Genomic DNA, 26502 nt, shown 5'->3' with positions numbered 1-26502 from the left:
CTCTCTCTCTCTCTCTCTCTCTCTCTCTCTCTCTCTCTCTCTCTCTCTCCTTCCAAAAGGGCCCTGTCTTTATCTCGGCCCCTCCCTACTACTTCCTGTATCTCTCCATCTGTCCTCAGTCCTCTAAAACCTCTATGGCTAACTTTGGTCAGCTAGTAGCTAGCTCTACCCTCTGATTCAAAGTAAACTTTACTGGCAGTCTTGGGAGTCCCACAGCAAGGTACCTCATAAACTTAGCAAAGCAAAAGCTCAGGCTGGGCTGAGCCAGCTGGAGGTGGACGCTTCCACTGAAGACACGGGCCGGATTTCTGCTCACTCTGTGGTTGTTCTGGCTACAGTTCTGTGTGGCACACAGTCATAAAAGATGGAGCTTTCTTTTCTTTTTTCTTTTGTTTTTGTTTCAAGACAGGGTCTCTCTTTGTAGCCCTGGCTGTATAGACCAGGCTGGCCTCAGACTCAGAGATCTGCCTGCCTCTTCTTCCTTAGTACCATCATTAAACGTGTGTGCCCGACCTCCCTCCTCTCCCCACCAATGTTGGGGAGACTGAACCAAGGGTCATGTACATGTTAGGCGAGTACTCTACCATTGAGCTCTATCCCAATGTAAAATCAGTGCTTCTTCTTCCTCTTCTTCTTCTCTTCCTTCTCCTTGTTTTTGTTTTTGTTTTGTTTTTGTTTTGTTTTGTTGTTGTTTTGAGACAAGGTTTCATGTAGTCTAGATGGCCTCAAGCTTCCTACATAGCCAAGAATGATTCTGAGTCTCTCATCCTCCTGCCTCCACCTCCCAGGCGCCAGGATCATGTGTGTACACCGCCAGACTTTATACCAAGCAAATTACAAAGGGCGAACATACAGCTTAACTTGAGCAACTAACATCAATGAAGAATAAAAAATAATTCTCAGACACTACTAGTCACCACAGACACAGGATTGGGACCAAAAACAATCAAAGGGAATAACTTTTATCTTTCCCAAACACATTGAGGCTTTTCTTGTTATTATTCCTATACGATCTGGTACAATAACCATTAACATGACTTTACATTGTCCCAGGGGTTGCAACTAATGATGACAAGCTCTGGGGATGGATACGGGAGAAGCCCACAAGGATTCTGTCATTTGTACTGGCTCCTGGCATCCATCCCCAAACTGAGCTTCCATACAGCCAGAGGACCATGTGATTTTAATGGCTTCTTAGGAAAAGCAGAGATACTCATTTGAAATTAATACAAAGGTCTTAAGAGGACAGAGAAGTACTCACAAAACCAGTGTGTTGAGAGACACAATGTACTCCAGCTCTTTGGTCCAAGGGTTAGTGAAGCTGAACCACTGGCTCTTGAGGGTTACGAACGAGCCGTCCTTCACTCTGAATTTGTATGAGTCTGTAAGTATTCTCTCCTTACTCTGCAGAACTTCACAAGAAAATACACGATCAATAGAGCAGCCTTTATCAAAAGCCTTCAGGCCGAGTGTGGTGGCTCCTGCCCGGAATCCCAGTATCAGGGAGGCTGAGGAGAGGGTAGCCAGGGGCCCATACAGAATTCTAGGCCAAGAGTAGACACCAAATCAAAAGCCAGTGCCTTGAGAATCAATTTGAATTTTGAATTTAATAAGGAACGAGAAATCGAAAGTCAATGCTGTAATCATTTATTTATTTATTTAGACAGGGTTTTGCCATGTAGTCCAGGCTAGCCCGGAACTCCTGATTCTTTACTTCCGCCTCCCAAGTACTGAGATTTTGAGTGCGAGCCACCACCCCTGATTGAAGCTGTGATTTTAAATTACCCTCAGAGCACCACACTCGATGAATCACCCACCTGCTTTGTGCTTGTCAGTCAAACTACTATGGTCATCTTGGTGAAAATATTCATAACAGGAAGTCCCCAAGAGTTCCTGGGGCAGGTATCCTAAAATCGCTGTTGCCCTGGTTGTGAAACAGAAAACAAACATGGCATTAGCTGAAGATGGTGATGGCTCCCAGGCTACCACAAGTCCAGGACAGGTGGGACTTCAGGGCAGCAGCCTGGAGGTCACACGGACCACTGGGCTCCTAAGGGATGCCCTGGTCCTCCCCAGCCCCAGACCAGAGCCACGGCGTAGCAAGCCACCAGGTGAGGTCCCACGGAGTCCAGATGATGCGCTTACAAGGCTACCGCCAACACCGTGGCCGCGGAGCGGGTTCGGACTCAGCACCAGGACTTAGAAACACCTTTCCAGGTTTGTCCTCTGTCTTGACCAAAATCACCAACACAGCCCTATCCTTATCTTGTTTAAACTGTGCTTCCCATTCCCAAGCCCTAATAGAAGAAACCTCCCGCAGAGCTATAGAGTCGGAGTCGCTCCCCGAACAACCTCAGCGGGCCCCAGCGGCTTCCCATAGCGTGCGCGCGCACCTTTGATCCACGTAGACAAATTTCCCATTCATGGCAAAGCGGGTCACGAACTCAGTTGGCCTCACTTTGATCTTGCCGCTCTTCGGAGGGATGGTATATGGATGCAACTGGCCCATGGCTACCAGGCAGGTAAGAGGACCACTGTCTTTCTCACTGTCCCTCTCCCTCTCCACGCCAACAACACTCGAGGGCCAGCTTCTCAAGTATCCGGTGCAATGGACGGTGTAGAATTTTCTGTGGTCTAACAAAAAGCCATAGAAATACACTTAGAACACAAATACCAATGTTACCACCATTTTCTCTTTCCCTCCTTCCACCTCCTCTTTTTTTTTTTTTTTTTTTTTTTTGAGACAAATTCATCCGGTAGCTCAGGCTAACCCCCAGATCCCTATGTATATGTATACCAGGCTATCCCCTAACTCCTGATATTATTGCCTCAGCCTCCCAAGCTGTTACGTATCTGTACCACGATATCCATTATGAAGAGAAACTCTTACTGTTGGCTGTGAGGATGATTAATAGATACATATGATCATATTGAACCACAGACATATTTGATGAGCACTTGGAAACACATTAAAAGGTATTTAAAAAAGACTCAAAAGCTTGAGTTTTCAGAAAAATTCTAAGCAATTAATTCCCATGAAACAGCTCATCAAACCAGCCCACCAATGAAAAACGAGAAAAAAAAATCATATGCTCAACTATGGGAAAAGTTTACAAAAACAATGAACTATCACATGGGCTCAGAAGACCGGTGGTGCACACATTGTACACGCCTAGAAAAGTGACTTACATACTAGAAATCAGAGAAAGCCCTAAGACACGCTATTGGGAAAGTTCAGCTGTGACTGGGCTTGCAGAAGACCAGCAGAGCCATTGTTTTAAACTGGCGGTATCCAGGAAGACCAACAGGACAACAGCTTTCATTATCACTATCAGCGCGTGTGTGACATGTGCGTGCACACGTGCAGAAGCCTGCACTGGAGCTCAGAGGGCAGCTTTCAGAGTTGATTCTCTCTCCATCTTTATGTGGGATTAAACTCAGGTCACTATGTGTCCCTCAAATGCCATCACAACATCTTGTTGGTCCCCAACAACAAATCTATAAATGATCATTTGTTTCTCTTTTAACAGGGAATTCTGTAGGTTGTCCTAAGGGTTCCAGTCAGCAGCGGCATAGAGGTGAAGGGGGTGAGCCTCAGGCCAGCCGGTCTTACGGCCGTGAATGTATAACTCGTCTAACAGCCTTAGTAGTTCTGTGAGGTGTCTTTGGAAACAGGCGGGGCCTACAGTGTGGCTGAGGGCCAGGTGTAGACAGGTTGGCTCCGCCCCTGAGCCTCTCCACCACCCACCGTCTTCTCATCTCTTCATCACGCGTGGATTCACAGTCGAGTGGACTGTGTGTTGGGCCACAAAACGAGTGTTAACAAATTCATGCAGAATTAAATCCTATCCTGTACCTTTGCTGGTCACAATGGGATGGAGTCAATAAGTCAATAAAGAGAACTAAATCCTGTGTGTCTGCGTGGAGGTGGGACAGTGCACGTCCACTCCAAGGGGAATTTAAGATTTCTTGAAACAGACAGAAATGGAAACACCTGTGATGAGGGAAAGGAAGAGGAAGAGGACGGACAGGAGGAAGGAAGGAACCTAGGACAAGGAGGGGCATGAGGAGGAGAGCAAATGAGAGCAGCCAATGTATAGTGTATTCACTTATAAAGATGTCACTTATATCACAATGAGAACAGTCAATGTATAGTGTATACACACATAAAGATGTCACTTATAAAGACGTCACAATGAGAACAGTCAATGTATAGTGTATACACACATAAAGATGTCACAATGAGAACAGTCAATGTATAGTGTATACACACATAAAGACGTCACTTATAAAGACGTCACAATGAGAACAGTCAATGTATAGTGTATACACACATAAAGACGTCACTTATAAAGACGTCACAATGAGAACAGTCAATGTATAGTGTATACACACATAAAGATGTCACTTATAAAGACGTCACAATGAAAGCAGCCAATGTATAGAGTATACACACATAAAGATGTAACTTATAAAGACATCACATGAAAGCAGCCAGTGTATCTGTGTAGCACCACGAGATGCTGGCTTACCAGGAAGATTCTAACCTACATCCATCTCGGGCCGGAGCTTCATGGCGTCTGCATGACTCTGCTTTCTTCCTCCCACAATTCTGTTCTGTCTTCCCCACCTACCTATGTTCTGACCTATCAGGCCAAGCAGTTTTCTTTATTAATTAACCAATGGAAGCAACAGATAGATAGAAGACCCTCCTACATCAAAGGCCGCCATATCTGGCCCCAAATCGAACTTCAGCTTTTTCTGCTACGAGTTCAACAGCACCATGGAAATCCCAGACAGCAGAATGCACACTGGCTGGAGTAACAGAATGAACAACCTTGGTTTAACACAATTCCACTTTGGTATCCTATTTCTTGCCTTGACTGTGGAATTTACTTTTTCTCTTATAGAAACTAATTAGGACCTCATGTTCCACACCAGGCACTGAACCGCATGCTCGCATGCTCTCCTGGGAGTCCCACCTTTCTTCTTTGAGCAGGGTGAACGTCGAAACTCTTCCTTGACGGGGATTTTACAGCTCTTCATTCTAAAGAAGAAAGATCGTCTGGAGCCAGAATGCATGTGTGGTCGTCCAGTGTGCCCAGGACTATAAACCTGCGGAGAGGCTTTCACAGTGGCGGGAAGGAGAACAGAAAGGTCACAGGCATGCTTAAAACCCACCTCCTCCATCCTCTCTTCTTCCCTTCTCTTAAAAAAGGAAATAATCGCAGTGTACGCCTTTAAACCCAGCACGAGGAGGCAGAGGTAGGCGGATCTCCATGAGTTCAAGGCCAGCCTGATCTATGTAGGGGACTCTAGATCAGCCAAAGCTGCATAGTGAAACTCTGTCTCAATAAACAAGCAAACAAATATATAAACAAATAAAACCAAAATTATAAACTGCCGAGATCATTGTCTCCCCTTAATTTTAAAAAAACAATTTATTTGTATTTTATGTGTGTGTGTTTACCTGAGTGGATGTGCGTGCCCATGGAGGCCAAGAGAGGGCACTGGACCTCTGGAGCTGGAGTTACAAACAGGTGTGGGCAGCACTGCATGTTGGGAGCAGAACCTGGTCCTCTGCAAGAGCTCTTAACTGCTGAGTCACCTCTCTGGCCCCCAAATCACTGTTTCTGTGTCATAAGTAACTGCTTGGCGCTAGGCATTTTCACAAGTCAAGTATCTTGGGATAATGAATATATATATATATTTCCCAAGCCCAGTGGTACAAGATCTTTCATACCCTAAAATCTGGGTCATATACAAAAGAGAATAAAACTACAGCAACTTTCTACCCTCAAATAATACTGTCTTATAAAAGTTTCATTTGGATTGAAAACTATAAGCAATCATATATTCCCACATATCATCTTCATGTGAATATATGTATTGCATATGTCTGTAAAGGAATTCTCTTTCTCTCTCTCTATTTCCCTCCCTCCCTTTCTCCTTCATCCCTCTCTCTATTTCCTGTGTGTGGATAAAACCATAATCAACCGTTTTCTGTCCCTGCCCCCATCCCCCATGCTATGTCATTCTCACCGTGATGGACTCTATCCTTCTGAAAGAGTAAACTAAAAATAAATAAATAAACAAACAAATAAATGCCCTTTCTGGTGTCCATGGTGATTTATCACAGCGATGGGAGGTAACCAGTCAGGAAGTAGGGACAGTGGTAAGAACCCCGAAAGGAGAACTCACTTTTGGTGTCCACAGGTTTCTCTCTTGGGGAGACATCATAAGAAAGTTGTTCCTTTACTTTGGCGACATCTTTTGGGTGTAAAAAGTCAAACAGATTCTGCCCCATCAAGCTGCCCTGTTGAGAAAGTGGATACACACTTAGCATCAATGAAGTCACCTTTGGACCTTTCTTCACACACATAAGATAAATGCTCTTGTTAGAGATTGATATTTTTCTCCCCAGTGCTGGGGCTCAAACCTGGGGCCTTGTATGTACCAGGGGAGTGCTCTACCACTGAGTTACACCCCAAGAGGCAAACCTTCCTTGAACTTAAATAAAGATACATCACATCATGAGGCATTAACTTGGGGTTCTGGGTAACATTTGTAAATACAAACAAATGTGCATTCTGAGGGGCTGGAGAAATGGCTCAGTAGTTAATGGGCACATGCTTTTCTCCTGGAAGACTCGGGGCCTGCAGGGCAGCTCACAGCCATCTGTATTCTCGTCTCAGAGGATCGGATAGCTCCTTTGGCTTCTGTGGTACACATGCATGCATGCGTGTATAGATACATGAGCAGGAGAACCATCACTGGGGGACATGTGCTCAACTATGTTCATAGCAGCATTATTTGTACTAGCCAGAACCTGGAAACAACCTAGAAGCCCCTCAACCAAAGGATCTACCTGGGCCCTGCACAGAATAGCATCACACAATCACAGAATTTTGCTGGAATCTTTAAGATTTTCAATAGTGGCAATAAGAACCAGAAGGACACTGCATTTATTCTTGCTCATCCAACCTCATTTTTCTACAACTGATGTTGGTAGGGACCGAAACACAGTCTTCTCAAATACTAAGGACTTAGTGGGTCGTTCTCTAAGATAAAAGGCCTTACTTCTCTGAGGTTTCATAATAAATTCAAATACTCTTTCTAAGAAAGAATTCACCCTTCTACTGTCTTCCTTCTCTCTCAAAGCTCTGACTTAGCGGCAAAGGGAAGGAAGGGGTCAGACACAGCTTCAAGTTAGGGTTTGTTTACAATAATCAGGACCACGTGGAAACACCATGGTTTGATACCTGATCATACTGCAGTGTTTTGGAGATGGACTTAGATACGAAGAGAATCCTCCCTCTTTCACATCCGACCACGAACAGGAAACCTTCTGCTGTCTAGGATCAACACAAAACCCAGACTGAGTCATTTCTCCGGCACCCAGTCACCATCGGAGGAGAGACGTGGCTCTGAAACTCTCAGTGCTGTAAAGATAGCCAGCAAACCCCAGTCTAAAATTTTCATATGACATACAGAGAGCGCCAAATTCAATTCTAAAGTTTTTAACATAAAATGTTAGCTATAGACTATTTTGTTGGTATCTGATTATCAAGCTACTTTACATGTGTGCAGGGTCATGGAACATGGTCCATGATGGGGAAGAAGAGACATCACGGGGTTGAAGGAGAAAAGGAGAAGGTCACGGAACACATGTGATGTGAAAACAGAAGTGGGGACCATTTGGGGCGAGAAAGGGAACAGGGGAGGGTGGGAAAGGCTAAACTAACCAAGTACGAACATACATGTGTGAAAATGTTACAGTAAAGTCCATCACATTGTATGACAACATTCCAAAATAAAATCACCTTCGCCAGAGTCCAGTCTGCTACACAGAGAACCCTGTGAAGTTCTCAGAACACATACATCACTTGTTACAGCTACTATGGCTGTGCTATGCAAACCGGGAGAGGAAGGGTTGACTCTGTGTATGTGTGTGTCGTGTGTGTGTATGGTCAGCATGTAAGGCTGTGCATGGAAGTCTGGTGTCCATGGAAGCAGAAGAGGGCATCAGATCCGCTGGAACTGGAATTTTAGATGATTGTGAACCATCAGGTTGGGGCTGGGATTTGAACCTGGATCATCTGGAGGAGCAGCCAGTGCTTTTAACCTCTAAACCATTTCTCCAGGCTGGTATCCCCCCCAGGGAAGCATTCTCTCTCTTTTGTAATAGTCTCGTGTGGCTCAGGCTGGACTCAGACTTGCTATGCCGTCTAGGACAACTTTGAATTTCCTCCAGTCCGCCTGCCTTCATCACCCGAGCGCCGGGGTTCCAGGCATTCACCACCACACCTGTTTATGCAGAGCTGGGGTCCGGAGCCCAGGGTTGTGTGCAGCTAGGCAGAAACTCTGCCAACTGAGCTACCTTCCTGTACTCTGACTCATTCTTTTTTTTTTTTTTTTTTTTTTTTTGGTTTTTTTCGAGACAGGGTTTCTCTGTGGCTTTGGAGCCTGTCCTGGAACTAGCTCTGTAGACCAGGCTGGTCTCGAACTCACAGAGATCTGCCTGCCTCTGCCTCCCGAGTGCTGGGATTAAAGGCGTGCGCCACCACCGCCCGGCCCCTCTGACTCATTCTTAAAACAATCAACAGGAAGAGTTAGGCGATGTGTGCTGGGGGGAGTTGAGGTAACAGGAAGCAGCGGGTGAGAAAAGCGCCCCATGACTATTGATTGGCTGGGCCTCCAAAGCCCTCTGCATGATTATCTAACATCGCCCTGTATCCCTAAAACCCATTGTCAGGGCAAGCAAGATGGCTCTGTGGGAAAAGACGCTGGCTGCCAAGTCTGATGCCTGAATTTGAATCCTGGGACCCCACATGGTGGAAAGAGAGAACCAACCCCTCCACTGCTCTCTGATCTACACACACGCACATGCCATGACATAGTCCCCTCCCCCTGACCGTTCTCTGATCTACACATACACGCACATGCCATGACACAGTCCCCTCCCCCTGACCGTTCTCTGATCTACACGCACATGCCATGACATAGTCCCCTCCCCCACTGCTCTCTCTGATCTACACACACGCCCATGCCATGACATAGTCCCCTCCCCCTCAGGTCAGTGTAATAAAATGATTTAGCTTAACCCTCCAGGAGCTGGGGTGCAGTTCAGAAGTTCAGGATACTTGCTGTTCTCTCAGAGGACCTGAGTTACTTTCCAGCTCCGACAGCAAGCAATTCAAATGGCCTATAACCCATGCTCCAAGAGAGCCTTCCGTCCTCAGGGTGTACCACACACACACACAGAGGGAGACACAATTCAACCCGCCTATAACCCATGATCCAAGAGAGCCTTCTGTCCTCAGGGTGCACCCACACACACACAGAGGGAGACACAAACACATATGCGTGAATAAAAAGTAAATCTTAAAGATTAAGTTAAGAGTAACTTTTTTAAAGTTACAGAAAAATGAAGAAAAATTAACAAAACTATAACATGCACCTATGTCATAGTACAAGGCAAGACTGTCAATCAGACACCAAATTTTCTGCTGTGGAGCCTAGAAAGCCCCACCTGTGAGAAAATGAGGCCACGACATCAGCCCTCGGAAGGCTCTGAGGAGGTGGTGACTAGAGCTGAGGGGGTGTCTCAGGTGTGAGGGGTGTCTCAGGTGTGAGGGGGTGTCTCAGGTGTGAGGAGAGTGTATCAGGTGTGAGGAGGGTGTCTCAGGTATGAGAGGGGTGTCTCAGGTATGAGGAGAGTGTGTCAGGTGTGAGGGGGTGTCTCAGGTGTGAGGAGGGTGTCTCAGGTGTGAGGAGAGTGTCTCAGGTGTGAGGAGGGTATCTCAGGTGTGAGGGGGTTTCTCAGGTGTGAGGAGGGTATCTCAGGTGTGAGGGGGTGTCTCAGGTGTGAGAGGGGTGTCTTAGGTGTGAGGAGGGTGTCTCAGGTGTGAGGAGAGTGTCTCAGGTGTGAGGAGAGTGTCTCAGGTGTGAGGAGGGTGTCTCAGGTGTGAGGAGAGTGTCTCAGGTGTGAGGAGGGTATCTCAGGTGTGAGAGGGGTGTCTCAGGTGTGAGGAGAGTGTCTCAGGTGTGAGAGGGGTGTCTCAGGTGTGAGGGGGTGTCTCAGGTGTGAGGAGAGTGTCTCAGGTGTGAGAGGGGTGTCTCAGGTGTGAGGAGTGTGGGGTCACTTACTTTGAGGATCAAGTGACTGAGCTCCTTATCCTGAATAAATGAAGGTCTAGAATTATCTCCTAAGAAAGACTCTGTCACACCTAGAAATAAATAGGCCAAAATTACTGAAAATACAGAAAAAGAAATTTAGTGTGCACTGTGCACAAGCAGCTGCTGTCACAATACAGTGACCCATCCCTCTTTCCTCTTCCTTCCCCCTCCCCTCCTTCCTTTCCTTCCTCCCTTTCTTTCTTCCTCCTTCCTTCCTTTCCTTCCTCCCCTCCTTCCTTTCCTCCTTCCCTTCCTCTCTTTTTCCTCCTCATTCCCTTCCTCCTCCCTTCTTCTCTCCCTCCCTCCCGCCCTCCCTCCCTTTTCTCCTCTTCCTTTTTTTATTGTTACCTAGAGCCTCCTGTATTCTGGGCTGGCCTTGAGCTCACTATGTAGCCCAGGCTGGCCTCGAACTCCTGATCTTGCCTCCACTTTCCGAGAGCCAAGACCACAGGTGACCGCCACCATACTCAGGTTATCTGGTGCCAAGAACCCAACCTGAGGCTTCCTGGGCTCTAAGCAAACACTTCAGCAACTGAGCTGCCTCCCTGGAGTGTCTCTGCAGCCCAGGCTGACCTTGTACTCATGACAATCCTCCTGCTTCTGACTCCAGATTGCTGAGATTATAGGCGTGAACCACTAAAGCTAGCTATTGATTTAATATCCAAATAATACATGGAGACTAAGAGCTTGAAAGAATAAAATGTACACAAGCCTCAGGAGTGGGTAAAAGAGACTCTCATTTCTCAACAGACTCATGGAACCCAGATCTCCAAGCACAGAAAAGGAAGTCCCAGACAGTTTCTCTCTCTCCAGCAACCGCAGTCCGGCAAAGTTACTGCAGGGTCCACAGAACACCCCTTTCTCCGAAACCCTTGCTCTGGGCTCGGCTTTACAGGCAGAGATCTAAACAGGAACCACAAGGTGGCAGTGTGCATCCGATTCATACTTTGCTTGCTTTGAGACCAGGAGCCCAGGCTGGCCTTGAACTAGTCAGCCAGTCTCGGCCTCCATACTGGGATTTCGGTGTCTGACAGCCTGTCTTCTCACATGAAGCCAAGGGGTACAACTCTGCAAGGGCGTGGTAAGGTGGACAGACATCACAGCCAGGACCAACCCCAGACCGACAGCGTGCTCTGTATGGAGACCATGATGCCCAGCCTGGAGCAGCCGTGTCCTTACTCACCTCTCAGAGACCGCAAGTACTGCACCGCCCTCCTCAGGACAGTGAGCTTGTCCAGTTTCCGGGCCGTGGGGCTGAGTGGAGGGATCATAGAGGACAGCTCCCGAATCAGATGGTTCATCTTGTCTCTCCGTCGCTTTTCCATCTGGCTGTGAGCGTCCCTGGGCGGGCGGGGGGGGGGGGGCTAATGTTCACCCCTTTGCTCAGAGGCACTTGAGGTGCTGGGAACCACTGCACTCAGGGTGTGGCTGCATTTACACAGGAGTCCCCCTCCCTCCTGTGGAACAGCATGTGGCCTCTACACATCAGAGCTGACCAGACACTGCTGTCACCTCACTTCATTCCCATCCAGCTCCCATTCTAGAAAGTGCTCGAGCCCTGCTCTGACAGACACCAGCACTGATTCTAGTGTTGTTGCTGTGGTTTTTGACCCTAAGTCTTCCATTCTGAGGATATTATCATCATCATCATCACCAACACCATCATCACCATCACCATCACCACCATCACCATCATCATCATCATCACCATCAACACAATCACCATCATCACCATCACCATCACCATCATCATCATCACCACCATCATCACCACCACCACCATCATCATCACCACCATCACCATCATCATCATCATCACCATCATCACCAACACCATCACCACCATCATCATCATCACCATCATCATCACCATCACCACCATCATCACTATCGGGGTACCTGCCGCAGCACACAGACTGGGTTCAGACAACAACTCTGTGGAGCCGGGCCTTTCCAGCTTTCACAGGATCTGGAACTCAGGTTGTCAGGTTGAGGTCTTTGCCCCTGAACACCCCGCCATCTTGGAGGTCTTCACTCCCCCTGGCTTCTGTGGTCCTGCTTCTCATCCTGCTTGGTTCTCCTTGCTCAGCCCAGCACCTTAGACTCAGCTTCCCTTCTCCCTAAATATTGGTGTCATCATGATCCTCTGCTTGGTCCCTGTCTCCCAAGATGCAGAGCGGCCTAGGAGAACGCCCCCTTCCTAGGCTCCGTGGTTCCCAGAGGCAGAGCTCCCTAAGAGAAGCCCCCTTCCTAAGGCTCTGTGGCTCCCTGGTTTGTCATTACCTTCTCCCTCCAGCCTTTGGAAGCAGTTCATCCCCTGAACACTTACCAAGAAATCTGCAACTAAAGAAAATGCAAACCACAGGCATCCCCTCATCTGCCCCGTCAGACTCCTCCTCCAGTCCTGCGAGCTCCTCCCTCCATGTGGTGGCCCTTGGCTGGTGGCACAAGGAGATTTATTCTCAACCTGTTCTTTTCCTCAAATGGCCAAACAGTCATGAAACTCGGTAGAATATATATATTCTATCATTCCACAGTTGCGTTTCTTTCTCTTCAGCCCCCACCAGCCTCACTCTGGGGCCCTGCACTGCCCCCAAAGCCCTTTAAACAGAGCTTCCTCTTGATGTTTTCCTCAGCTGGTTTGTGCTACCTACACTTTCAGAATTGCCATTCAACAATCTTCACCCATTGGATATTGCTCTCCTTCTAAAACACAACGGGTCTCATCTGCTTCTCCACCTCTTAATTCCATGTGTTGTCACATAGTAGGTTTGTTTTCTTGGGGGGGTGTTGTTTCTTTGAGGGCTACAGAAATGGCTCAGTGATTAAGACCTTTGCTGTTCTTGTTCACAGGTGACTCACAACTGCCTGTAACTCCAATTCCAGGGATCTGACACCCTCTTCTGGCCTCTGTGGGAACTGCACACATGGGGTGCATATATATACATTCAGACAAACACTCATATACATAAATCTTTTTAAAAAACATTTTATTATTTGTTTCTGTGAGTGTGTGTGTGTGTGTGTGTGTTGTGTGTGCGTGCAGGTTGGAGGCCAGGAAGAGGACAACAGATTCCTTGGAGCTGGAGTTACAGGCAGCTGCGACTCACTTGTGGGTTCTAAGATCTAAACTTGGATCCTTAGAAAAAGCAACAAGTGTTCTTAACTGCTGAGATATCTCTTTATCCTACATAGTAGGTTCTTAATAAATGTTGAATGGCTACATAGCACAAGACCTCAAAGATCTCAAAGATCCTTTGAGAGAATCAGCTGTCCATCCAAAGCCGGATGTGTTCTTGATGAAAGAAGACAGGTGAAGGGGCAAGGGGGAAGGTTTCCCACTGTGGTTCCTGTCATGGATTCTGACCAGGAAGGAAGGAGGCCTTGGCTCACTCCTGGGATGGTGCAGCTCACTGTCACCTGACAGGACTTGGAATAACCTAGGAGACACCCTCCAGGCTCGTCTACAAGACTATTCCTGGAAAGGGTTAACTGAGGAAGGAAAACCCTCTCTGAATTCAAGGCCAGCCTGAGCTACAAGGGCCACATAGTAAGTTCCAGCTTAGATAGTGTTACATATAGAAATTGAATCTCAAAAAGCAAAAAAGACCAAAAACCAAACCAAACCAAAACAAAACAAAAAAGCCACACACACATGCATGCATGCACACACACACACTCACAGGCTCACACACAATTCACACTCACACACACATACACACTCATACTCTCACACACTCTCACATTCATACACACTCTCTCACACACACACATGCATGCACACACTCACATATACACTCACACATACATACACTCACAGGCTCACACTTTCACACATTCACACTCTCACACACATTCACATACACTCATGCACACACACTCTCACACACTCACTCACACACACACTCACACACACTCACACACATGCATGCACACACACTCACAGGCCCACACACTCAAGCACACACATGCACACACTCACACATGCACACATTTACATACACACACATTCACACACTCTCTCTCTCTCTCTCTCTCTCTCTCTCTCTCTCTCTCTCTCTCTCTCATGCACACCTAGTAGGAACTCTCATTTGTTACCAGCTGATATTTCCAGATGAAGGTAACTGTCCTTGGCCAGCTGCCCTTATCCTGTACATCTTGTTAATGGGTGAGAAGTAGAGAATACAGAGTCAAACCAGGCAGAAATCTCCCAGTCATACGCGACTGACCGGAGAAGTTCTTTGAGGCTTATGGTTGAACCACACCAGTATCACTGTCCTGGGGACCAAAGCTAAAAGATGGAGGATCCTGGTGAGAACCAACTTAAACAGACCTGGGAAGCTTGTTCGTACTCTCCTCTCTAACTCAGAAGTCGCCCTTCTGGGAGGGTGGGAAACTGACCCCACCTTCCCACTCCCACACAGCGCTATCCCAAGAGTTGTCCAAACGGTTTCACTGTATAAACCTAGCTCTGGGGGGCTAATGAAAGCATCTCAGGCTACAAGGTGCATAGGAGAGAGGGGCAGGTTGAAGAATGGCTCAGTGGTAGAGCCCCTCCAGTGAGGATAGGGGTGTGGCTCAGTGGTAGAGCCCCTCCAGTGAGGATAGGGGTGTGGCTGAGAGACACACATCTTACCTAGCTCGCTTGGGGTCCTGGATTTATTCCCAGAAACACACAAACAAGCAAACACTGAGATCTTCATTATCTAGCTGGCTTAGTAGCTAGGGAAGCAAGAGCTTTATGAGATTAAATTGAGTGCAGATCACCAGGCTATTCTGTAACCGATGGGTTGGGGGGGCCAGTGAACTGACAGGAGACAAACATGCACGAATGTTTTGCTCCTGGTGCAGTGTTTTGATAAGGGAAGAGGGGAGTTAGCCGTGACCATGAACATTACATACTGATATAGATTATACACCGACATCTCATTCAGATTCTGGCTGACCTTCCTGGACAGCCCTCACCACCAGTCCTGGAAGGCAAGATCAGGGACAGGTACAGTAGGCAGTGACCAGCTGCCACGCAGCCGCAGACTTGGAAATGACTGAAAGAGTCCATGGGGTTGGAACAACCCGCACTCACTGGGCCAGGTCCGAGTCACTTCCCTTGCGTTTCCTCGGAACCTCCATTACAAGGGCGCTGGCAGGTCCAGGAGCCGTGAGTTTCAGCATGTGACTAGAAACCATAAGAGCATGGCTGTGGCTGTCTACCGGCCCTTTACCTGTGAGTGAGAAAGCAAGGAGGAGGGTTTCAGACACTGACTTTCACCTTATGCATGATCATCGTATCACACAATTCATACAGTAGCTCTGTCTTGATGTCTGAAAACTCAGCTAAGAGAAACACGACGGGATGAGAAATCTCCTTTATTTGAATGTAGAGAATTCAAGCATGAAATATGCGTGTTCATTCACCTTTGGGAGTTTATCGTGTGACACTGAAACAAGTACACGGAGAGCACGGGGCCCAGAGGCAGCCAGGATGGAGGCGGCGGAAACAGTAAGGGGCTCAGAAATGGCAGCCTTGCTTCCTGGCTCTGAAATACACGACTGTGATTCGCTGTGGCCCTCTGAGGGGAGAGACTATTACAAGCAACCCGAGAATCACTGAATTCATGATGGAGACACAGGGCTAGGGGCGCAGCTCAGTGGTAGAGCACTTGGCTAGCATGCATGGGGCCGTGGGTTCCATCCTCAGTACCACAAAACCCAACAGTGGAAACAGACAGGCTTTATGCTGTGGTGATTGACACCCATCAATCAATTAATACTGAAAAATACAGACCAAGGAGCCTTAGGGAGGGCGAGGGGGAGAAAAGGAGCCGGTCCCATCGTATCCAGGACTCTGGTAGGAGCAAAAATTGTTGTAACTGTTTAGAAGGTGATCTGGAACATGGTGTGGAGGGCCACGGCACGCCCCCGAGCCAGCATCGGCCCAGTGGCTGAGTGTGACCCAAACACCTACAATTCCAGCTCTGGGAAGACAGGAGCAGGGAGATCACAAGTTTGAGGCTAGCCTGGGCTACAGGAAATCCCATCTGACTATCAACCTTGGGACCAGATCCCCTAGCATTCTCCTGTAAGCCACGGGACTGAAGGAAAAAGTCAAGATCTGGCAATGTGTGCACACCAAGAGCAATTGCCACATCTCAGAGACGAGATCAAGCGGGAGGAAGTGAGGACAGACCTCACCCAGGGTCTTTGATGTTGAGTGTGTCAGGGAGGCAGAAGACACGGCCAAGACTGTAGCGGAATTCGTTTCACTGACCTCCTTTGGCAATGACATGGGCCTTCCCTCCCGTTCCACACCACCAGCACGGTGTGCAAGCCGCTTTAAGAGCCAGTCGGGTCAGAAACATATCAAGGAGCTTCATGTACACTGAGTCTGGCCAAGTACTTCAGAGGAGGCCAAACCTACTATCCTGTCCAGTGGCCTGCAGCCATGACTAACTGTTATGGGAAGGGGACTTAATTGGTGGCGTGCTGGCAAGCAATCTCCACAGAAATCCCTCCTCAGCGATCTTAAGTCAGTGTACTCCCTTGCCTCGAGCACACCTTTGGCTAAATTCTGCCTTTGTAACCCAATCTTCCCGAAGCAGGCTTAGCAGATCCTGGGTAACATCACTTTGTTACTCTCGGTCTCTCCTCGGTTGACCCCACGGGTGCTCGCAGCTGCTGACACATGAGAAACAGGCAAAGAGAAACGGAAAAACTCACAGCAATTATATTTTTATTGTTTGTTTTTGCTGTGTCTGCTTGGGTTAGCCACAGTTCTCAGTAGCACGATCAAACAATGACCTCTAGATCTGACTAATCCCCATCACGGGTGCACTATGGTCAAGGAAATGCTCCCAGGTAGACTGGAAGGACCTGATCTACTCCAAAGGGCCTGGGACACACCTGAAGCTTCCCTGGGACAGCAGCGGCAGAGACCCTCAGCCTGCCCGCAGACAGTCACCCTGCAGGTTCCAGGCTGGCCTAGCTCCCTGCACCACCTTGCATGCCAGCTCCCTGCCAGTCACTGTAAGAAGGCTCTGGCATCTCTGCTCCTCTGGCTGTGCCCGGACATGTGCATCTGCCCAACATCACCCCATTGTTAGGTGAAATTGTTCAGAATCCCTCAAAGCCCCGGAGGCCAGCCAGCACTCCACTCTCCGGCCAACAGACAGGTTCCATTTTAGTTATCAGCACGGTCGCAGAAATGGCACTGTCGGAAGGACTGCAGGTATTGAAGGAATGTAATCCAAGGTCAGGCGGAAAGGTTACGTGTTCTGGAGGCCAGCTTGCCTGGGTTCAGACTCTGGCTCAGCAGTCTTTCCCTTAGGACGGAACCTAAGTTCTCAGCTCCTCAGCTATGTATGTCCTCAGACAGCTACTGCAGAGCCGGTGAGCTACAACTCGGGAAGTGTTCAGAGCATCCTGTGAGATCCTGAGATGGTGTACTGGGTGTTTATGGGGGTGGGGGGCACGGTGTGGAAGCAAGCACCAGCGAGGAGGACTGTAGCCACGGAGTCATGAGAAACCGCTGAGCTGTGATTCAGAATCCAGTCAGAGTGACACAGCCCAAAGAGCATTTCTCTGACGATGGCTTTAGAAAAAGCATTCCGCCTAACCGCAGGTCAGACAAGAGCAGGACAAAGCAGTTCTCGGAACCTCAGAGAAGCCAACCCGTCCCAGACCTGGTGAGCCCCACACTGAACAGCAGCCCGGCAGGCCAATGTCAGCAGGGCTTTCTGAAAGGCCTAGGGCAGATCTCTGAGACAGATTCCCCTGAGAAACCCAGCCCCACAAATACAGTTCCCTCAGGTTCTGAGCAAACAGAAGACCTCTGTTGGCCAATGGGATAATTAATGTTAGTGAATCAGGCCGTGGTGGATGGCTCTACCAAGCCAGTTAAACTTGAGAGCCAGAAGAGGAATTTATCAGTACTCATAAAAACATTCGCACGCCAATTCAAAGATAGTCAGTTATTATAAAAATATGAAGGAGCCCGAAAAGGAAACAGTGGGAACGTCTTTAGCGTGCATTTGTTTTGTTTGTTTTCAGATAGGATCTTCAAGCAAAACTTGAACTTGACCATGAACTTGAAATCCTCCTGCCTCAGCCTGCTGAGTTCTGCACCTGCCGGTGTGTGTTTGCAGGTTTGGGTCACCAAACCCAGCATAACAAATATTTTAAAAGCAATAAAATAACCCTATCATTTACATCCTTAATACCACTGTTTCCATAGTAACAGTGATGCCAAGAATCTAAAATTATTGTCAGCTCTTTGAGAAATCAGTAACAAATCATTTCTAAATCTTCCTCTAAATAGCTTGCCCTTGAAGCATCTTAAATTCTGAGGTGTGGATTTGACGCCCCCTTCCCATCAGCCCTTTTGCTTCCTGTCACCTGTCCCAGAGGTAACTGTGGTGACTGTGTACAGGAAGTAATAAGGACCAGACAGACGGCTCAGTGGGTAGAAACACCTGCTGCAGCCACCTGAGGTTTGAGCCTGATCCCTGGAACGGTCAGTGAAGAATTGACTCTTGAGAGTTTATCCTCTGACCTCCACAAGTGTGCCGTGCCATGTGCACACACAAGCGCGTGCACACACACACACACACTCACACACACAAGAAATAAACGAGTGAATTAGAAACTTTAAAAAAGACGTGCTAACGCTTTAAGGAAATGCTATTTGCTGATGTCTAGGGAACCCTAAAGCACCGTGACACAAGGGAAGCTGGGTCTGGTCGCTTTCCTTGAAAGCAATGTGGTTGCCTGGGAGACCTGTTAAAGCGGTAGCAGCCTGCTAGGGCGCAGTCCTGTTTGTCTCCATGGTAACACAAGTGTAACTGACCTTTGTCTGCCGTGTAAACTCAGAGAAGAAGTCCAGTTCTCCAGCCGAGGAGCTGGTACACACGCAGAGAAGGAAAGCTGGCCTGGAGGCTGGGGTGTCGCACCTGATATTTTACCAGAACACCCCTCGAGCCCCGACAATCTTCTGTCCCTTTAGATGTCTACAGGGTATTCAACAATGTCAACCGTGTTTACGGCATCCGAGCTTCAAACACCTGTACCGCCAATCACAGTACTGGGGGGGGGGGATGGGTCAGCAGGATCCCGAGTTCAAGGCCAGCGTGGCCTGTGCTGCGAACAGACAGGGAGGGGCAGGTACCTGCTTCCCTAAAGGCTGTCGTGGGGACAAACTAAGTAGTTCTGAGAATGCTTTTGAAAGAAGGAGTGGGAAGTAGCCTGAAAGACGTGAGTAGTTGCTTTTCTGGAAAACCCAAGAGAATGAGCGGGAGATGCACGCGGAAGGACGGCCAGGCCAACACGCCCACCCCGTGTGAGAGGCATCCCTCTGCTCTCCCGCCTTCGCCCCCAGCCTCAGGTTCAGCTCACTCCTCGTCCAGGGTGATGAGCGCGCTGCTGCCAACCAGGAACCACACAACAAAAGGTGCACGTGTCTTTCATTCTGGAAAACCTCTGCCCCTCAAACGGACTTACTGGGTTAACTGTCCACACGGCGGGGACTCTAACGCCACACAGCGAGGCAACTCTAGCAAAGCTGGCTTCCTTTCCAGAAAGAATGCAAATGCTGCATCCTCCAGTCGCCCGCCATTTTCCGTTGTTCCTATTCTGTCCCCTGAACACAGCACCATCTCCTCCCTGCGAGATACTAAAGTGCTCCCTCTTCGTGAATTAGACAGTGTCTCCCCAGCTTTGAGAGGGGGCCTTATTCTCAGTGGTTAGCCTATTGTGTTTTGCTTTGTCTTGTCAATACGATATAACGGCGGCCCATTTCTGCTGTGGTTTGAACGTGAAATGTCCCCATAGCTTCATGCGCTCAAACACTTGGCCCCCAGATGGTAGCGCTGTTTGGAAGGTGGTGGACCCTTTGGAGGTGGACTCTCACTGGAGGAAGTAGGTCAGTGCGGGCGGGCCTTGAGGTTTGATAGCCAGGCCACACTTCCTGTCTGCTCTCTGCTTCCTGTGGACACAAGATGGCCAGTGGCCTCACACTTCTTTCGCCATGCCTTCTCTGCTGTGGTGGGCTGTGTCCCCTCAAACCGAAAGCCAGAACAAACCAGTTTCTGAGTCATTTCTTCTATGACACATTCCTAAGGAGAGAAGCCAGGAATGTAAGCTCTCCTTCAGCCTAAGCCACTACTGACCTCTCTAGGCTGAACTCTGGTTTCAACAGTACATACTTGGGTCTTTCATGAACGAACCAGCCCTGCCCACACCTTAAGCAAAGTTTCATTCACTTAAGAACTACACTAGGCACTCGATAGGAAAAGGAATCAGAGATGGGAAGGATGGGACCAACTCTGTAGGACCGGCCTGCCGAAGGTGGAGCCATGAAACCAGCACAAGCAACATGCGGCAAACAGACAGGAGAGCAAGACAGAAACACTGCGGTGTGAAAATAGGAATTCGGAGGGGCTTCTGTGGCCGAGACAATGTCCTGGGGTCATGAGGGAAAGGGAAATTAGAATGTGTGGAAGCTGGAACCTTCCACACAGCTTACAGCCGTACCCGGTCACTGCCACCACCCGTGGAGTCAGGGGTTTTAGTCCAATTTTATAAATAAAACTGGAGCTCAGAGAAACAAAATAAGTTAGCCAAAATCACTCAGCTGGTAAAAATGATTTTCCTAAGCAGATCTCTACCATAAACAAACAGGAAAGAAACGAAGCTTGTGGCCCAGGATTCAAGAGCCCATAGGCCTTGAGAGTGGGGCTCTCTCGTGGTGGGGCATGAGCTTGGCAGGCACAAGGTCCTGGGTTTGATCTGCGGCAGCAGCAGCAGCACCACCACCACACAGACAGACAGACAGACAGACAGACACACACACACGCATGCACACAGACACACACACTGCAAAAACATACCCAGCAGATTCTGCAAGACTGTGTGAGTTTTGTATATGAGTGTTTCGCTTGTATGGATGTCCATGTACCACTTGTGTGCCCTCTGTGACCCAAGAGGCCAGGGCACCAGTCTGCCTGGATCTGGAGTTACAGAGGGTGGTGAGACCCCACATGAGTGCTGGGATCTGAACTCAGGCCCTCTGCTCCTCACCGTGGAGCTCTTTGTCCAGCCCTTCCCATGCACCTCGACCTCACCTAATTCCGGGGATCTCATGAAGCAGAAGCCCCTACTGTCCCCACCTTCCAGAGGCGGCGCTAGATTCTGAAAGCGGGGAGGAGCAGGGCACACACAGACTGGCACACACCGGGGCAGGGCAGGCAGGTGCCTCAGCTTCCCTTGGGTCAGGCAGGCTAGCACTGAGTCCCCGATAGTGCTGAGTGCGCTCTGGGGCTGACTCATGACCTGGATCCCACGCGCCTGAGAAGCTCCCGCTTTCACCATGCTGAGAGTACCCAGCCCATCCTGGAGTAGCTTGTGTGAGGCATTCCTGGAAGAAACTTTGGAGGACGCACCAGGAACAGCAGCTTAGGCGAAGCAGAATGGGACACCAGTTTGGGTTTCTGAGGCATGAACATGAACTTGAGCCACTGCAGTTGCGGGCCTTCTCCCTAGCTCCACGGGTTCTGGAACCATCTCCCCGGAAGAAGCCAGCCGCTGGGCAGCAGGCTCATTCTTAGCGTTTACCCCACAAGCTGGTCCCATGAAACGGTAAGGGAGCAAGCAGTTATGTTTGGCTCCTCTTCACTTTTTGTGGACAACTTCAAAGCAGCCCCGTAGTCGTGATTTATTTCATACAATGTAAGCTGAACTGTATGTTGTCCTACAATCCAGCAGGAGTAGTTTTTAACTTTTGTTTTCCCATGAGCACTTATTTCCAAACTGAAGGGCTTGCAGGCAAAAAGGCAGGACCCTGCTTGGTATCTGGCATAAGGACCTGTTTTGCAAATTTCCGCAGTAGAGCCGAAATGGCTCCACACTTAGATGACTCTCGCGTAGTGGGCAAGTGACCCTAAACTAAAAGACGTGTTTAGTTGGTGCTCACGGACCGCATTAAGCATCCCAAATGCTGTTGTAGCTTGTTACCCCTCACAGCCACAGGCCCTAGAGGCCGAGGAAGTCATCAGCCCCATTTTACAGGGAGGAAACTAAGGCACCCAGGGGAGAGTGAGGAAGGGACCCTCTTTCAGCAAAACTGCTTTGAGCTCCACACGAGGCCTCTGAAAGGCCACAGACAGACTCCCCACTGTTTATTAAAATCACACCAGTCAGGTAGAGACAGGCCTGCAGTCAGCACTTGGAAAGCAGGTCCAGGTTGAGACGGTCTTACAGCAAGTTCCAGGCCAGCCGAGGGCTACCCAGCAAGAAACCACTCCATCAGTCAGCCCGGAGTCATATCGGCCTCTTGACTTCTGCACCAGCTTTTACTTGTTTTTTTTTTTTTTTTTTTTTTTTTTTTTTTTTTTTTTTTNTTTTTTTTTTTTTTTTTTTTTTTTTTTTTTTTTTTTTTTTTTTTTTTCTTCTGTCTCCCACCTGCCTTAAGTAACAGCTTTTTACGATTATCATCTGTCAAGTAATGGCCGCGGTGTTCCAGGGAAGACACCTCCAAGTTTTACCCAAGAGCGAGAGAGGACAAATGAGGCTAAACCCCCAACAAGACTCACAAAACGAAAATGAGCAAGTTGAGGTTACAGCGCTGGCCCGGAGTCCTGGGTTCGACCCCTGGCCCCGGAAGATAAAGGGATTATTCCCCCACCCGCCACCCCAATCCCACTGCCAGCTTTACTACCGAGGCTAAAATGAGATTGCCAGGGTGCCCGCTCTCCCCACGCTCCCCAGACCAGGACTTGGCACTGGGACGCAGCGAGAGCCTCCTGCAGCACCCTGGAACCCGCTGCTTCTTTCAGAGAGGCACAAACCGGAGCCGCCGGATGCAGAGGATACAGACGCCGGGCGCGGGGGACTGTGCACACAGCTCACCCTCTGCAGGGCGCGGCCGGGACCCGACCCCGCACCCGGGACTCAGTCTCCGAGGCGCTGCACCTGAGCTGAGGCTGCGGCCACCCACTGCCTTGACCCACTGCCCTCAGATGAGACCCTGGTTTAGACATGCAGGAACTTACTGCATGGAGTAAGGATCCTAGCTTCACTATCCGGGGACTCTCAGTATAGGGCCGGGGGACCCTGTCTTCACCATCAGGGCTCCCCAGCAAGGGGTGGGAGACCCGGCTCTCAATCGGGGACCCCCCGCCGGTGCTGTCGGGGGTCCCTGAAAACCACTCACCTGGAGCCTCAGCCCTGGCTACAGCCATCGCGAGCCCCGCAGCCCCGCGACTCCCATTTGCGATCCGGGCGCACCCGGAGCCGGGCGCGTGCTCGGCCACCGCTGCTCTGGTAGCCCTCGCCGGCTCGGGGCGGGACCAGGCATCCGCACAGGCGGAGCTTCAGCCGCCTGCCCCAGCCAACAGGCTGCGGCCGGCACGCCCTGGGAGGCGGTCGGACCCGGGAGGTGGAGGATAGGGGAGACCCCTGAGTGGTACCAGAACAGGTCCGCGGGCCGGGCCCTTTTCTGGCTCTAGGCAAGCGCCTAGCTGTGGACTTTCGGGTGTGGGTGTTAACAGCTGTCACGGGGACTCCTGCAACAGTTAGGCACATACGCAATCAAGGCTCCTTGGAGCTCTCCACCTCCCTTCATCCTACGCTACGCAGGTACCCCCAGCACACACTGGCTCCAGCCCGCTGGTCGCGAGGTGGATTCCTTGGGTACAGTCTGCCTAGGTAAAGCAACAGCAGTGAAAACGCCAGGGTTTGGCACGGGCCACCTGGGTCTCCGAGAACTCAGCCGCAGACTCTTGTTGGGTCCAGAGGGCGGAAGGTGTGGCCCTTCTTAGCTACCACAGGGTGCAAGTGAATTCCCTGTCACACGCAGAGACACAAAAGAAGCAAGATGAGAACGCCTCACTGATAAAGGTACCAAACCACGTGGCTGACATAAACAAGAATAATGGGTTAATTTAAGATGTAAGAATTAGTTAATAAGAAGCCTGAGCTAACAGGCCAAACAGTTTATAATTAATGTAGGCCTCTGTGTGTTTATTTGGGACTAAAGGGCTGTGGGACCTGGTGGGACAGAAACCTCAGTCAACACACCCACATGGAGGTTTACAACCAGAACTCCAGGTTCAGAGAGGTCAGCTATCACCCTCTTCTGACCTCCACAGGTTCCCGTGGTACACATAAATAACACTCAGACAAAACACTCACACACATAAAGACAAATCTTTTTTAAAAGCCCAAACAATAAGTGAGCTAATGAAATGAATAGCCGATTTTCAAAAGATGGGGTACAAATGGCCAAGAAACATGAAAAAGTGCTCAGAAATGCAAATTCAAACTATGCTGAGATTTCAACTCGGTTAGAACAGACGATGGCCGTCGCTCAGAAGGATGTGGCAGAGGGGGCCCCAATATACTTCTGGTGGGAACGTAACTAGCCCAGCCACTGTGGGACTCAGCATATCGAGGCCTTAAAACTAAAATAAAGCGTCTAGACGACCCGTCTACCACCAGGGGAACGCGTCCCGGAGACACTGAAGCATCCACCTTTACTGCAGCCCTCATGCAGTTTAGCGCTGCAGCCAGCCTGCGTCTGCCAACGAATGACGGGGTGATGTGGTAATATATGCACAGAGGAATTCTGTCCAACCACAGCGGACAGGATTGTGTCACGTGCAGGAAAACCAGACAGAGATAACCGTCCTGGATGGATTGTCAGGCTCAGGAAACACCGTGAATCCTAGATTTCAGGACGTGTATCTACAGAGAGAACCTGTGCACTGGGACAAAGGGGACGGGTGGCAGAGCTGAGAGAGCAGTCCAGAGACGGGATGGCAATGCCCTTAGGAAACCCAGGACTATGCGCAATGAACATACTCTGATTTTAAAAAAAAGAGTGTTTTGGCAAGGTCCTTCATAGATAACAGTGTGGAGATTAATAGGTGAGGTCTCCTCAGGAGTTCATGTCAGGCATGGCGCCCAGTGAGCTTGAATCACCACAGGCCTTGCTTCCTCGAAATGATGATTCAGTCTCCCAGAGCCTGAAAACAAAGGGAAGAATGCAGCTGCTCCCCCAGGAAAGCAGGAGGCTGTGGGCCCAGGCAAGGCCAGGGTCCTTGGGGCCACTGCCCTGTCTGGCGCCCCCAGCCCCACCAGTCAGGTTTACAACCTATTTGTGTTTATGCCTGGAAGCTTTTTTTCTAGACAAGGGGTTATTTTTTATTTAAAAATAATAGCTGGGGTAAATACTTGTAATCCTAGCACTTGGGGGTAGAGGTAGAAGGACTGAGTGGTGGACAAGGTTATCCTTGGCTACAAGTTCATTTGGAGGCCAGCCTGGGCTGGGACTGTCTCAACCCCACAGGGGAGGGTGTGGGGAGGGCTGGGAATGTGATCTTAAGAACCCCACAAAGCCACCCTGGTGGTGCATGGATGCAACCCCAGTGCTGGAGAGCTGAAGGCTGGATGATGGGGGAGGGGAGCTCGAGGTCATCCTCGGCTGTAGTTAGTTCAAGGCTAGCCCAGGCTGCACGAGAGCCTATCTTAAGGATAGAAAGGTACTTTCTCGTTTCCAGCCAGTAGTATCCCTTACTTTCCCCTTGGGAAATTTTTGAGAAAATAGTTTTGAAACCCAATTTACAGAATCTTGGCTAGTTCTTTCTGGTCAACATGGGTTGGTCCTGAGCTCAGAGCCCAAGAATGACCTGGTGTGGCAGGAAGCCTTGCTCACCCAAGTGGGCAATATTCTGCTTCACTGCTAAAGATCCTGTATGATCAACTTCCAGAGTAAAGCTAGTGTTATTTTGCCCACCTGGGAAGGAGTCCTCTTTACAGCCATGATTCGGAGGGCTTTCCCAACAGCTAGGATCAAACAACAGCATAGCATATCACACCTAAGATATTGTCCAAGGTTCATAAAAATAACAAATATCCATGAGAGAACACCATGGAGAAATGGAAGCTCAAATCTTCATCGTGTCTAGATTGACAGACCCAATAAGGGCTTCTGGGATAAATAAGGATGAGCTTGGGTTTGGCCTCAGACAGGGAGGTGTGGCAAAGAAGACGCGGGGGGGGGGGGGGGACATGGTCCTGGGAGGGGGAGAGAAACAGGGATGCAGAAGGATTGGAGGAAGACCTCGTCAGAGGACAGTTAGGAAGTTCTACTGGGTAGTTTGAACCTAAACAACTTTAGCAAAGCGTCATCCTGATTTTCAGTGTTTTTGGAGTTGTCTCTATTAAAAGCCCAAACATTTTGAAGCAGATTGTCTTTACAAAGTAGGGCCCACAGTGTGGGGCTCTGTGGTGCGTTGGTCTTCACCCACTGCACACAGCCTGTGAATTTCTATA

At 49.2% G+C, this 26502-nt stretch overlaps 1 protein-coding gene across 2 annotated transcripts in view; it reads right to left on the bottom strand.

The window, feature by feature from the left end:
- The window catches only part of Bmal2 (basic helix-loop-helix ARNT like 2), a 39332-nt gene extending 15860 nt beyond the window's left edge, over positions 1-23472 (bottom strand). For both annotated transcript variants that reach the window (XM_050164677.1, XM_050164679.1), the window contains exons 1-10: positions 23381-23472; positions 15263-15401; positions 11363-11520; positions 10150-10229; positions 7263-7355; positions 6202-6316; positions 4983-5126; positions 2394-2634; positions 1818-1924; positions 1262-1412 (exon numbers count right to left, since the gene is read on the bottom strand). In XM_050164677.1, the coding sequence (XP_050020634.1) occupies positions 1262-1412; positions 1818-1924; positions 2394-2634; positions 4983-5126; positions 6202-6316; positions 7263-7355; positions 10150-10229; positions 11363-11520; positions 15263-15401; positions 23381-23408 (1256 nt within the window). In that variant the 5' untranslated portion in view covers positions 23409-23472. The remainder of the gene's footprint in view (positions 1-1261; positions 1413-1817; positions 1925-2393; positions 2635-4982; positions 5127-6201; positions 6317-7262; positions 7356-10149; positions 10230-11362; positions 11521-15262; positions 15402-23380) is intronic.
- Positions 23473-26502: the final 3030 nt, after the last annotated feature.

The sequence above is a fragment of the Alexandromys fortis genome, unplaced genomic scaffold (genome assembly GCF_014885135.2).
Source record: "Alexandromys fortis isolate MF-2015 unplaced genomic scaffold, M_Fortis_MF-2015_v1.1 scaffold_153, whole genome shotgun sequence".
Lineage (NCBI taxonomy): Eukaryota > Metazoa > Chordata > Mammalia > Rodentia > Cricetidae > Alexandromys > Alexandromys fortis.
Note: the sequence above shows the minus strand (reverse complement) of the source record. Positions and strands in the feature narration are given on the sequence as shown.